Raw genomic sequence first — 13,918 nt, forward strand, 5'->3', positions numbered from 1 at the left:
GTATATTATATTTAATTAGCCACAATGTGATATAAATATTAGATTTTCCTTTCTGTGTTTTAATTGTATCATTTTAACCTTTAGACCCCATGCTTGAGTTTTATTGAAAATTGAGAGATGTTTTTAACATTTTTCTGACATTTTGTTGTTGGTTGTTGTTGGTGTTGATCATACATAACAAATTAAATTCCACCTTTATAGATTTTCAATGTGCAGCTTTCCATAGTCAGTAGTTTGGAGAGCACTCCTTCCCTCCAAAAATCAGTGTTTATAGCTGAGAACGTCTCCAGATGATGTCATCTAAAGTTTTTTCCACTTCAGATTTTGCTCATACTACAGAACCTGAATTGTGGACCTGCTCCTCCAGAATATCTGCAGATGAAATGATATAATCCATATTAAATAACTCCTCCAGGTGATCTGGAGGAGTTTTTCAGCTAGAACTGTAATATATGTGTAATATTACTAATATGCTGTACATGCACTCCCCAATGTGCTGATAATAATAATAATAATAATCTCACTACCACTTTCGGAAGTAACAGTAACTTTAAGGATGAAGCTGTAGCTCCTCGTCTTATTTTGAAGGCCTTGACCGGAAGGCGTTCTTCCCTGTTTAACTGTGTGTTTTTCACCGTGGATGCGATCGGAGCTTTTGGAGCTGTGACTGTTTATTAAAGCGTCCAGCCGACGATCGTCATGTGCTGTAAAATACACTGAGTCACATCATTACGATGAGACAGGTGAGAGGGAAGAGACGCACTTAGCACCGCGACATGGAGGACGACCTGATGTCGGAGGACGAGATCTGTAAGTAACGTTATGAGACAGCGTCGACGTTCACTCTGCGGTGTGTGTGTGTGTGTGTGTGTGTGTGTGTGTGTGTGTGTGTGTGTGTGTGTGTGTCCCTGTCTCTCAGATACTACATCTGTATCCGTTATGTCTTCAGTATGTGGACTGGTTCTGTTTCCCACAGTGTTCGTGCTCTCATACCTACAAACTACAAACTACTGTTACTATACTACTATATGTGTTATTTTGTCGACTTTGTTTGTCATAAAAAGTGGAAAAAGACTAGCACACGTTTCCCAGTGTGTTTTCTCTGCAGTACCAGTTTAATCAGGAACTGCGTGAATGACCAGGAAACATTAAAGGGCGATTTCGACGAGTTTAGCATCGTGTAACGTAATTAAAATGGAAAGTTCCCCCCCCAGCTCAGACCTGCTACAATACGTTAAAGCTGTCAAATAGTCAATGTACTGTAAATGAACACACTTCAATCCTTTCTCTTCTGTGGCTTGTGACAGTGCTGTGGTCAGAGAAGGAGCTCCATGATGCTGCCAGGAGGAATGACACGGGGAAAATGCAGGAGCTGATCAAGAAGGGTGTGAATGTCAAGGCCAAGAATAAAGTAAATCCACTGCTGGATTATCACTTTTCATTTGTGTCTTTCACAGCTTTTAATTCATTACATTTTTTATCACAGCAGGAAAGTCACAGGTGAGATGAAACCAATATTAATTAAGGCCTATTTTCAGCTTGTACACTAAATTCATATTTCCCATTACAATCACTTTACATGGAGAGATCATCATTAGAACATGTACATGACATAGTGGCACTCCTGGACGAGCATGTTCAGCCATTGATAAGTGAAATTTCATCTCTGACAAAAGTGAGCTACAAACAATGGGCTGAGGTGTTGCCCATGTTCAACATGTTCTGTTACCTGCTTATAGGCTCCAGTTGTTAGTAGAGGTTCATGGCTGTGCTTTAAAAACCCGTGATGATATACTTTGAGGATTACTCCGTGTTTGTATGTGTATATAGATCAGCCGGAAGGCACTGCACTGGGCAGCAGGAGCTGGGAGTGAACAGGCTCTACGTCTGCTGCTGGACCACGACACTGAAGTGGATGAAGCGGACTCTGTATGTACACAACTTTCATTACCTAACAGAAAAATAATAATCCGTTATTATTTTAATTTCACAAATTCATTCATATCACAGTTTCTTCTTCCATCAGTCTTAATCTTGTTACACAGATTTATATTTTAACTCTTTTCCATTGTATTTTCTATGCAAAGTAAGGCTACAACTATTATCTTTAAATTGCTTGATTTATAGATTTTTTTAAATCTGTCAATTATTCCAGATATATATTTTTTTGATTAATGTATTATCTATTTTTTGATTAGTTGTTAGTTTGTTGTATGTAATACAATAAATAATGGTATAAATATAATTATTGTAAATAAATAAAGAATAGTGCACTTGATTAGTGATTTTTTTTGATACTGTTCATCACAAGGGTTAATAATTATACAGTGCAGGCATAATTAGGAAAGGTGTTTATTATTCTGCTATTTGGGAGGATGAGAGAGTGGGGTCATATTTAGGTGTAGTCCTTTGGCTTCTGATCATTTCCTAATCACAGTTGATTATGAACTGTGATTACTAGGGGGACTATTACTAGTTCCCAGCAGAAAGTGAGTGAGTGTTTGGTAAGCCAGTATAACTGCACAGCCAACAGAGAGAGGAGCCAGATAAAGGACCAGCAAGAGTCTTAACAAAAACAATTAAAAACACCAGATGATATTAATGTTGTGGCTGATCAGTGGACTGTCAGCCTCAAGGTTGTGTAACAGTTTGACATGTTTGTCCACAGTTTGGCATGAATGCTCTCTTGCTGGCGTCCTGGTTCGGTCACCTAAAGATCCTGCAGATACTGGTGTCCTGTGGAGCAAAGCTTAACTGTGAAAATAAAGTAAGAGCTGCTTTATTTCATTGCCACTGCACTCAAAGTACTGTATGAGGTGGATGTCTGGCTGATATCTCACTGTGTGTTTGTGTGTGTGTGTGTGTTAGGATGGTCTCAATATACTGCACTGTGCTGCTCAGCGAGGCCACATCAGAGTAATGGAGTTCATCATGGAGGACCTGGAAAACATCTGCTTGGACAGAGCTGAAAAGGTGACTGTGAGATGGACTGTGTGTGTGTAGAGAACAGGACTGTACAGTGGGAAGAAAAAGTATGTGAACCTTGTGGAATTTCATGACTTTCTGCATAAATTTGTCATAAAATGTGATCAGATCCTCATTTAAATCAAGAGTATGAACAAATATAATGTGTCTAAAATAATAACACATAAGAATTCTGGTCTTTAATGTCTTTATTGAGAACAACCATAAAAACCACACAGTGCAAGTTAAAAAAGTATGTGAACCCTTGGAGCGTTAGCATAAGTTAGTAAATTAGTTTGGCAGTTACACAAGCAGGGTGTCTATGGCAGGACACCACAAAGGAAGTTGCCGCTTACTAAAAAATCATTGCTGCATGCCTGAAGTTTGCCAAAGAGCACAACAGATTTTTATTTGTGTTCATTATATTTAGATATTATATAGTGTGTAACATGCTGATGTCTTTTTGACCAGTCAGGAAAGACAGCTCTTCACTTGGCTGCTGAACACGGACAACTAGAAGTGGTGGAGTTTTTGATTGGAGTGGGCTGCACACATGGTTTGAAGGACAAGGTAGTGAGACACATATACACACACACACACACACACACACACACACACACACACACACACAGAAACAAGCAAACACTTCAGACTGTTGTGCTTGAAGAAAATTAAATATGAAGTTCTTTTCAAACCATAAATTCCTTCAATCTAATAGTTGAGTTTTTGTTAGGTTGCCATGGCCACACCTGTGTCAAGCTAATGCAAACTGAAATACATCCATCATTTCAGAGTTTTAATACTTAACACAAACAGCTTGAAGCAGGATCTGTACTCACTTTAAATCCTGTGTAAAGATACTGCGCAGTAAAAAAATACCAGCCAATTTATCTTGCTAATGCCTGATCCAATAGCGGAGAGTATGTATTGTTCACGTGTATTCAACGTGAACAACACTTTAACTGTCCCCTTGACCCTGTCACTTGGTGCAGCAAGTGGATCAGCTGAACAGATTCAACAGATTTACGGTTGAGAGATGTCAAAGTTCGTAGGTTTTAGTCATAGAAAGAGAAAATGACCCTCCAAAATGTGCAGCATTAACTAGAGTAACAAATAGGAAAATTAAATACATGAATGCAACATATTCATTATGTATAGGAAGTTGTCTTGGAGTAGGTTTCTGGTCGTAATATATTATGTCTGGACTACAGGAAAAGAACACAGCCATGCATCTAGCAGCGAAGTGCGGGCACACAGAGGTTCTGCAGAAGCTGGTGGAGACCGGAGTGGATGTTGATGACAGGAACATAGTGAGTGCACTGGAGCAGGCCGCAAACCTTAGTACTTAATTAGAGGGAATGTGGAGCATGCTTGGCAGCCCGTTTGCATTTTCTCTTTTACCTATACCTTTTAATTTCACAGTAGCAGCTTTGCTCATCACCAGTACATACTGAATGTATTGTATGTTGAGTAGCAGTCTTTTAGTTTCAATCAGCAAATGTACTTAGATTTAACACGTTTTAGCACAGTTTTTACCAACACTACGACCAGTTCTCCTGTTCGTACTGGCCAGAAAGATCCTTTCCTGAAGCTCCTTCAGAGGAAGTGATGGGGGTAATAGTGAGTTTTTGTTGTTGTTCATTCCTCTATGAACTGATTATTTCTGACTGAAACACATCTGTGTTTTTAGGATGGACTCGTAGCATTGCACCTGGCAGCTGATGGAGGTCACTGTGAATGTGTCAAATTGCTGCTGGACTCTGGCTGTAACGTCAATGCACAAACTAACGTAGTGATTGTTCATTTAAAATAATCATTTTGAGTAGTCAGAAAATATGTATCAAATATATTTAATCCCTCCACTGCTATTTGAAAGGTTAAATATTTGTTTTCTCCGGTCTACAGAGCAATATGAACGCTCTCCATTTCGTGGCCCAGCACGGCTTTGACAGAGAGGCCAGTTTACTTCTGGATGCAGGAATCAGCATCAACGCAGTAGACAATGCAAGTAACGTCATATCGTATGCGAACTGTTGAACTGTAAAATTATTGTTGTTATTGATGCTGTTTGTGTTACAGTTAGACACCTGACTGTAGACAAAGACCACCAGACTCTTTGAAATACTTCATTTGTGTTACATAAATAATAGTACATATGTTGAGGTATATGCTGAGGTTGGATTTGTCTAAATATACTGCCAGCTACTATGATTTTTATAAAGTTTTTACACATAAAAAACTAAACACTCGATTAAAAGAGGGCTTCTAACTTTAGAACATCTTCTGCCATCTTTGTTTGCAACCAGGTTCTCCTGCCACAATGGCAGAGGTTCCTGTAGAATTGAGTGGCCCCTGACCAGTGCTAGTGGTGTGTGTGTGTCTTATCAATTACACTGATAAAACCAGGGCAGTCGCTATGCAAGGTGTTTAATATGGTGATCACTTCTGTTGCTGTAATGCTGTCAACCTCTGGAGAATATTTCTTTACTTGTGTCTTTCGACCACCACATCAACAGCAACACAACACGGCGCTTCACATATCTGTGTTCAACAATCACATTGAGGTGGGCCGACAGCTTGTTGACGCTGACTGTGAACTGGACATCACTGATAGTGTGAGTCTTTGTCTGCACATTTCACTGTGATGTGGTGATGGCTCTTATTAGAAATGACACAGTGTTACACAACAAACCTCTGTCCTGTGGCCCACAGAGACAGCAGACTGCTTTGCACATAGCAGCAGAGCACGGCTGGCAGGAACTTGCTGAGATGATGCTGATATCTGGTGTAAACCTCAATCTGACTGATAAGGTACCACACAGCACATATTCACACTCAGAGCAGAAAGAAGCTTTTCAAATTTTAAATAGGTCATATTACCTGGCACATACTGTAAATACAGGAGATACATACTATGTGTATGTGTAAAGCACTGAAATGACCTAACCCAATTATTACTAGAATTCCATACAAATCATTTCAGTGACTGATGTAGTCAACCCCAAGTTAAAGCCATTTAACCAGTTTAACTATATGTTAAGATTCCCTGCACTAGACTGTAGACATTCATTTCAAGGTTATGGCATCAATTTCAGAATTGTTTTTACATTTCTGCCGTTTAATGTCTTAGCAGGAAGTATGACACCTGTATGTGCTATGAGTGATGCACCCATTATTAACTACATCTTATCGATTATATTTAATATATGCAGCAGGGGAAAACATGCCTGGAGGTGGCAGCCAGAGGAAACCATGTCATCTTGGTTGATATGATCATCAAAGCTGACCGTTTTTATAAATGGGAGAAGGTGAGTTTTTCATGAAATGCGAACCTGCCCATATGGGTTGTTATAGGTGTTCCAGTTTCCCCTCACAGTCCAAAGACATGCATGTGTTAGGTGTGTGTGTGTTAGATGTGACATTCACACTGTACTGTATCTGTCCCTCGTCTTACCCAGTAACATATTGGATCAGCAGGATGTGTGATTGACAGGCAGCGTGCCTTTCCGACTACAAAACAAACTGAGCCTCTAAACAAGATGTAGAGAGACTGCATCATACTGTGCTGTTAGCTGTAGGTTAGAATAGCTGTGTGACAATAAATACAGTGATGCTGCCTTAGGCTTCATTCATTTCATTAGCATTTAACATCAACATCCCTACTATCCTGAAAATTCAGATGAATTGATTTACTGGTTTTGATAATTGTTTAATATGTAGCTTCAGATTTCCGTTACATCACACCACATGTTTCATGTACCTTTGTGTATGAAAAACCACTGTTGGCTTCAGGATCACATGGGCGGTGAGCAGGACTCCTGGGTGGGGAGGCCTCTGCGCTTCAAGCAGGATCGCCAACCAGAGACACAGCACATACGGTCTGTCCTGTGGAGCCTGGCCACCAAACACCTCTGCCGTGGGGAGTGGAAGATTCTTGCACAACACTGGGACTTCAGCGACGCACACATGCGAGCTATAGAACAGCAGTGGACAGGTGAGCTGTGCTGATCCTGGGCCCGGGTTTCTACACAGGTGAACAGAGTTCCAGCTCCATAGTTAAAGCACAGATACAGTAAGTGAACCAGTTGCGATTTCCTGCTGGATTTCCTGTGTTTAATGGGTGTGTTAAATAAAGACATCAAAGATCATCATTTGTGTTTTATCAGCTTAGAAATATTGTGTTTGCTGGTATTTGTGATTTTTATGAAGATCAGGTAAAGTTTAAAACCTATTCTGTATGAGGGTGGTGTAGATTTTCTTCTCTAATTATTTTTATTTATTTCTCAAACACATGCCCTCTGTGAAGGAGAAAGCTCCTCTGCTCCTCTGTTAGAGTACCACGCTTTGTGACTTATCGAATGAGCCTGAAGTTTCCAGGTTGCAGCCGAAATGCAAACAGGGAATTTATTTGGCAACATTTTTACTTGCATATTGAAGAATCTCATCTCAGTTCAATTCTTTTACATGGTGTCCGACTTTTTGGAATCAGAGTTAAAGATTTTGACAAGTCTAGTAATTCTGAATTGAACTTGTAGGTATGAAAAGCTTCAAAGAGCATGGTCACCGCATGCTGTTGATCTGGCTTCACGGAGTGTTGATGGCGGGTGAGAACCCAATCAAAGGCCTGTACGAGGGACTGGTGGAGATCTCACGCACAGACTTGGCAGGTGAGTCCAGCAAACCATGTTGTGCTTTTTATCTTTCCTGTAAATGTCGAACAGTGATGTGTCATTTTTCAGCCTTGCATTAGTGTCACTTAGCGTTTGACTTTATACTAAGACCAAGTAAATGCATTGGCGCTGTATTTGTTCTGCTCTGTTTCCTGTATGATACTGTCTGCGAGGTTTAGCATTTTAAGTGAGGTGCATGACGACCTGTTTCCTCTTTTTAATCCTCCAGAGTGCATCCGGCAGAAAGCCAACGCAGAGAGCAGCTCTCCCAAAATGTGCTCTGCAATGTGATCCACACTGTGAGTGACTGTGAAGGCAACACAAGAACACGAATGGTTCAGTTCTTGTCAGAACAAGGCAGCGTTAATTTGTCCACGACACGACCTGTTGACATATTCATACTTCACTGAATCTCGCTGACAGAGCAGGCGTCTTATGTCAGGCTTAAAAAGAACTGGATGGATATAAACTCCTAAAATCACAGTTTTTTGTTTGTTACTGTGTGTAGGGAGAACACCAGCTGCTAACATTCACACTGTACTGTATCTGTTTACACAAAGGGCTTTGAAGACACAACATGTGAGCTTATTATGACTGCTTGACATCCCTTAACATGCCCAGTAGAATGTAAAGGATGTTATAGAGGGTGAGCAGCAGTGGCGTGAAGCTGGTGCTAGCATGAGACTCCAGCCTGCCCTCAATCTACTTGCTCCACTAAGCTCTTCTACCATCTGCTACACTCTGCACAGTCCTTCATGTTTTAACAACATTTTCAAAGTACAATAAATACAAAGCTGGGAAATACTCTGATGGCTTAGAAGGGAGAGCCCCGCGCCAAAAGGTTTCACAGCTCTAAGGTGCTAGTTTCAACTTAAAGGTAACATTTTACTTATGATTCCCTTTATTTTTAACCCCAGTGAGACTTTAAATTGTTAGTCAGCAATAATTCACAAAGTCAGTGAACAGGCAAATAGAAAAAGAGTGAATTAAGAGAGCAGCAGTGGTATGGTACTGGAGCTGGTGTTAGTCAACAGGCAATGTGTGTTCTACTAAAGGCAGAGCAAGCTGGAGCATCCACAATCTGTTTCTAGCTCTTCCCTTCAAGTGCATCCAGGTTTTTTTAGGCTGTCTTCCTAATTTGTCTGTGATCTACCGTTTTGCAACAGGCAATAAGTTAAAATCACAACCTACCTACCTACTCTAAACTCCTACTAAATGCACTAAATTGAAGTTGCCAAATAAGCACTAAACCAAAGCAGGGTTCCAAAAGTCTCACTGACCAATCATAAGGCTCAAAGATACAAAATGCAAGGAAGAAACCACAAACCAAAGTCACAACATGCAAGCATGAGTTGTCACTGCTGGGCTAAGCCGAGACACTGCAGACATGAAACACCATGTTTAAAAAGACAACAGCCTCCTCACTGCTCAGTATTTTAACTCATCAACTGTCATGCATCCTGCTTTCTTGAGGCTCAAAAAAAGTTGATATTTTATATGATTCTATCCGTTTCTATGCTAAAAGCTCAAGACAAAAGCACGACAAAAGCACAAGTAGTGGCACAAGTGGAATCTGTTTAATTTAATTTTAATTTGTATTCATTTGCCATGAACCTGACTGAATTCAGCCTTGTTTTTTTTTTTTTTTTTTAAGAAAATACACACAACTTTAAGACGTGCCAACTGCTTTAATTGGTACAAAAGGATATGTCTTTCATTTCAGAGCAGACATAAAATCACAAGATGTCTAGACAAGATCTACGATTACTGCTGCTGTAGAGCTACATGTGTTTGCAATGTGTAGGAAATTTTTTCTAAGAGTAATTATGAATGTAAGAATAAAATAATTTTAATGGGAAAGTTAAAAACACAGCCTGTCTAGGATCATAAAACAGAATAAATTAAACAACAAGAATAAATAAATGAAAAATGTGGCATGTGCAAAAATGTAGGCACCTGTGCTGTGTGGTGATGTAAGTGTGTTCCTATTGTGAGCACAACTTCAGATTCTGTTTACAAGGCATCAGACCTCAATTAGCTTATCAGGCCTGAAGCAGTATTTATGAAACCATTAGGAAACCTGACTGCTCGTGTGACCACTCATCAGCAATGGGTGACTCTAAGCAGCTGTGTCATGTTTATACTGTGCAAAATGTAATTAAAAGATGGCAGTGTAGGGAAACTTCAGAGGTCGAGAAGACCAAGACAAATTTCAGAGAGAACTACGCATTAGACTGGTGAGAAAATGTGCAGAAAACTAGAGCTGAAAAAAAAAAAAGACTCCAGGGTGGCTGTAATGATGCTAAACATGCTGTCTTCAGATCTACCAGTTTTCAGAATGGCCCTCACAGTCGCCTGCCTTCAACTTTTGCACATGCCACAAAACAAAGTTGAGATAACATTGTCATAATACTGTATGTGTTTCGTCCAGCTGTGCTGAAACATTTAAACGTAGCTGGTCTGATGTATTGATCCTCTATCCAAATATTCATCATCCAGGTGTTTGTAAGTAATGTATTAAAGGAGCGATTCTCCAATTTCCACCTCACACCCCATGTCATCTGTGTAAATTCAAGTAATAAATTGTAAAAAATATTACATCAGTCAGTGTCAACTTTGAAACCACTGACTAGTGAGAAAGTATCTGTTAAGAGGTGGGAGACATCACATGAACAGTCACTTCTTGAAGTTATTGTGTTTGCAACAAGACAGATGGCCAGGAGCACGATTCGGAGTGACTTTGACAAGGACCAAATTGTGATGCCGTTTAGACTCTTCTTCTTCTTCTTCATTTCACTGAGCACTTTGTGGTGTTTGCTCTAGATTGGTGCTATACAAAGAAACCTCACTCAGTCCCTTAAACGTACCAGGGAGAGTGACAACACAAGCCACGCACTGCAACAGCTCTCACACAAGTGAACTACACTGTAGACGTGTGGGAGTGAATCATACAGATACAGATAAACCTAGCAGCGTCTCTTACTGTTGCCATTGCGGTCAGGCGTGAAACTGTTGTGGTCGGACATCAGCAGTCCTCTATGTCTTTGTGGCCTTATTGTTATTTTTAACACGGGTATTACATTCAGTTTGTCTGTAGATGAGTGCTGTATTCCATCAGCACTAGAAACACGAGTAAAACACCCTGTTTCAAACAATGCTCAGTTGAACTCAGCTATGTGAAACACAAAGACAAAATCTGTGGTCCTCACTCACTACAGTTGTCCATGCATGTTATAGAACAATAAACCATTTTAATGGATATAATGTAGTTTTTGAACAGAAATTCACTTTTGTTGAAATGTTCTTCCAAACTTAGCTTTATCCTCTTGTCATATTTAATGGTTTCATAGTGTCGTACTTTAGTATGTTGTACCACTGTCCTGCAGTATTTCAGCATTAATGCACCTCTTTCAGTGGTCATCACTGGTTTACATGTCAGCATGTTAAGAGTTTTGTTGTCATATGCGTAGGGTATAAATGTAAGTTGTGTTTGCAAGAGCCTCTTTATGTGTCTGTGTAGAAAGTAATGTTTTTAAAAACCTGGCTGGGCTTTAAACCCCTCATTGATAATTGATTATTATCTAACTATTATTGACTATTTCCAGCATTTTCTGCACTGTGTATGTATATGACTTTATTACATGAATTAAAGTACTGGAGGTACTCCTCTTGTCATGTTCCTGAGATTAATAAAAATGCCACAAAACAAATTAGATCATCTCTAACTATACACAAGTCAAACATACACATTCCGAGTTTCTCCTGTTCTTATGTAGTTAAGATTTATCTTCTGTGTGCTTCAAAGACTGTGGATGAATGAATGCACGTCAGACTTGTAATCTGATATGTGGTTAATTGGTGAAGTGATCCTTTAACTGATCGGCGCACTGACGTCATTGTAGTGTCAGGGACCTCAAGGGAAATGTAGTTTTTCAGCACAATTTTTTAGCTTGGGCCGGATGTGACGTCATGACTCGGGCTCTATTGTCGCTGAAGAACAACAAGCAGTGGAGCCGTGATGGCTACAAGCAGCGCAGTGTCACAGAAAGATGAAAACGGTAATGGAGGATCATCATGTAGCTCAAACGTTGCAGACACAAGACACATTTATTTCTACGGCTGTGCTTAACGATGATAGCTATGTGGCTAAAGTAGCCAGCAAGCTAGTTAGCATGTCAGCCAACTAGCTAATGCTACTGACATTTTTCTTATCTCTTTAACGTTAAATTCAACAAATGTAATTATAACGTCATGTCGATATCGTTACGGCTATTTTCTAAAGTGCTGTTTCTCCAATTCAGGAAACAAGAGAACACCGTGTCCCTTACACGGCTGTAAGCGGGTGTACACAGACATTAGCGCCCTGGAAAGTCACATTAAAGACCATGAGATCCCAGCTCAGTCTCTTCCTGGTAAGATCCTGTGCAACCTGAGAAGATGTGAAGAGATTCTCTCCCAGCACAAACACTGTGTTAGAAGACATTAAAAAGCAAAGAGCTTTTAAAATTCAGCTGAAGCTAATGCAACGTTTAAACAAGCACATCCAAGATTTAAATGCATGAAACAAAACAGTGCAAATGTTAATGGTGCAAAGATACAGAAAGCCACAAATTGTGTTTAGCTGTGATTTGTATTGGAGATGAGCAGGGGAGGCTGTGAAACTCTCTGTTCTCTGCTCAGGAAAAGTGTTGCTGTGCTCCACTGTCGGCTGCAGTGGTTCCTTCCCCGATATGCAGAAACTGATGGAGCATATGAGGCATCATCACAAACCCAACATTTATTTCTTGTAAGTTTGGTCTTCAAGGTCCAGCACTCACAGCTGACTCACTGTATGTTCATACGTAAGATCTCTTTTTCTCCAGGTGTGAGAGCTGTCGCACAAAGCTGCGATCCTACCGCGGCCTCCTAACTCATCTGCACACCTGCTCCAAAGTGCCCAGAGGCAAAACTAAGTCAACTGAACCAACTCCCCCTCAGCCTGCTGCTGCACCCAACTCGAATGTGACCCACACAGTCATGGAGCAGGACCCACCTCACTTGGATTCGCAACCAGCCTCTCAGGTTCCAAACCGAGACGGTTCCTTCCACGCTGCTGTTCTTCATCCAGACTCTGCTGCCCCTCCTGTGCTTGGTCCCCCGTTCTTGGCGCACTTGGAGACCTCTGCTCCCCAGCTTCCCACTCAGCAGCTCACAGAGACAGCTCCCCAGCTTCCAATCAGGAATGGAACCTCTAATATGCCTCCACCTATGAACGTGAATGGGCCAGCAGCAGCTTCTGACTACCCTGATGCCCAGGATCAGAGCCAGACACAGTCCACGTCTCCTGAGCCTGTCCACCCTGCTCCAGGATCGGCTCCTCACTCTCCCTCTGGGTCCTCAGCAGTCTGGAAGAGGAATCAAGGTGAGCCTCACATCACTCTAAAGCACACAGCTGTAACTGGCCAGATGCTTCTGTCCGTTTCCTTTCACAGTGCCCTCAGGGGATACTTTGATAATAAACTAATTACAGATGCTAAATGTCTGCACAAAGTTGCACACAAGCTTTCCCTGCACTGTAAGATTCAATGTATTTAACGGATTTTATTTGGGTCCATCTTAACTCAAAGCCCACTTCTCAGCTTTTGTTAGCTTTCATCACAATCAGTGGATGGAATTTGCTGTCTCCGGTCACTAACACTATTAATGCCAAGTTTTAGCATGTCACTTTGGTTTTGGAGAAAATAGTTACTGTGTACCGTGCACAGTTCCTTTATTAACACAGGAATGTCTTTTCTGTGCGTTAGGTACAACTCACAACAGACGCATCCTTTGGGAACACACTAAAGGGCGCTACACATGTGTGCAGTGTGGCCAAACAGCGACCAACCGCAAGGAAATGACACAACACATCAGCAGTTATCACAGTGGTAACAAACCTGCAGAAGACACAGGAAGCTCGGCTGCCAACACATAGCATGGATTTGTCCTACATGTATATTAAAAGAAATGTCTTCTGTTAATGGACATTTCTGTCTGGTTTATTTACATTTTGTTGTCTGTAGCACTAACTTGTAAACTGTCCACTTGAGACACATAAAAATATGCATTTCCACAAAGCACTTAAACTGAATTTTTGCACATCGGGTTTTCTCTAATTATTTAACTGTTCTCTCTAATTTGGAGCTAGCGATTTGCAGCTCTAGTGTGTTTGTGTTGCTTTTTATTTCACATTAAATACTGGCCCTGGTACAGTAGTTGTAGGTCTGCAGAGACCAGATACGCAGGACACTATTACAGGACTTGAA

At 40.7% G+C, this 13,918-nt stretch overlaps 2 protein-coding genes across 2 annotated transcripts; both read left to right on the forward strand.

Moving 5' to 3' along the window:
- The first annotated feature begins 610 nt into the window (after window positions 1-610).
- On the forward strand, window positions 611-11,498 carry ankdd1a (ankyrin repeat and death domain containing 1A). The gene is made up of 15 exons (XM_026377901.1): window positions 611-810; window positions 1,308-1,411; window positions 1,831-1,929; window positions 2,669-2,767; window positions 2,869-2,973; window positions 3,436-3,534; window positions 4,176-4,274; window positions 4,655-4,753; window positions 4,870-4,968; window positions 5,481-5,579; window positions 5,677-5,775; window positions 6,177-6,272; window positions 6,757-6,958; window positions 7,500-7,631; window positions 7,864-11,498. The coding sequence occupies exons 1-15, from the start codon at window positions 777-779 to the stop codon at window positions 7,923-7,925; spliced, it is 1,527 nt and encodes a 508-aa protein (XP_026233686.1). The 5' UTR covers window positions 611-776; the 3' UTR covers window positions 7,926-11,498.
- Window positions 11,499-11,562: 64 nt separating this feature from the next.
- Window positions 11,563-13,743, forward strand: znf414 (zinc finger protein 414). The gene is made up of 5 exons (XM_026377902.1): window positions 11,563-11,692; window positions 11,936-12,046; window positions 12,315-12,420; window positions 12,497-13,035; window positions 13,418-13,743. The coding sequence occupies exons 1-5, from the start codon at window positions 11,653-11,655 to the stop codon at window positions 13,585-13,587; spliced, it is 966 nt and encodes a 321-aa protein (XP_026233687.1). The 5' UTR covers window positions 11,563-11,652; the 3' UTR covers window positions 13,588-13,743.
- Window positions 13,744-13,918: the final 175 nt, after the last annotated feature.

Source organism: Anabas testudineus, chromosome 3, assembly GCF_900324465.2.
Source record: "Anabas testudineus chromosome 3, fAnaTes1.2, whole genome shotgun sequence".
NCBI lineage: Eukaryota > Metazoa > Chordata > Actinopteri > Anabantiformes > Anabantidae > Anabas > Anabas testudineus.

Excerpts from the sequence above, each read along its gene's own strand:
- ankdd1a (XM_026377901.1), top strand. The coding sequence starts at position 777 with ATGGAGGACGACCTGATGTCGGAGGACGAGATCT. Across the intron at positions 2,768-2,868 it reads AGCTTAACTGTGAAAATAAA|GATGGTCTCAATATACTGCA; the intron begins GTAAGAGCTGCT and ends TGTGTGTGTTAG. Across the intron at positions 3,535-4,175 it reads CACATGGTTTGAAGGACAAG|GAAAAGAACACAGCCATGCA; the intron begins GTAGTGAGACAC and ends TCTGGACTACAG.
- znf414 (XM_026377902.1), top strand. The coding sequence starts at position 11,653 with ATGGCTACAAGCAGCGCAGTGTCACAGAAAGATGAAAACG. Across the intron at positions 12,421-12,496 it reads AAACCCAACATTTATTTCTT|GTGTGAGAGCTGTCGCACAA; the intron begins GTAAGTTTGGTC and ends CTTTTTCTCCAG. Across the intron at positions 13,036-13,417 it reads AGTCTGGAAGAGGAATCAAG|GTACAACTCACAACAGACGC; the intron begins GTGAGCCTCACA and ends TCTGTGCGTTAG.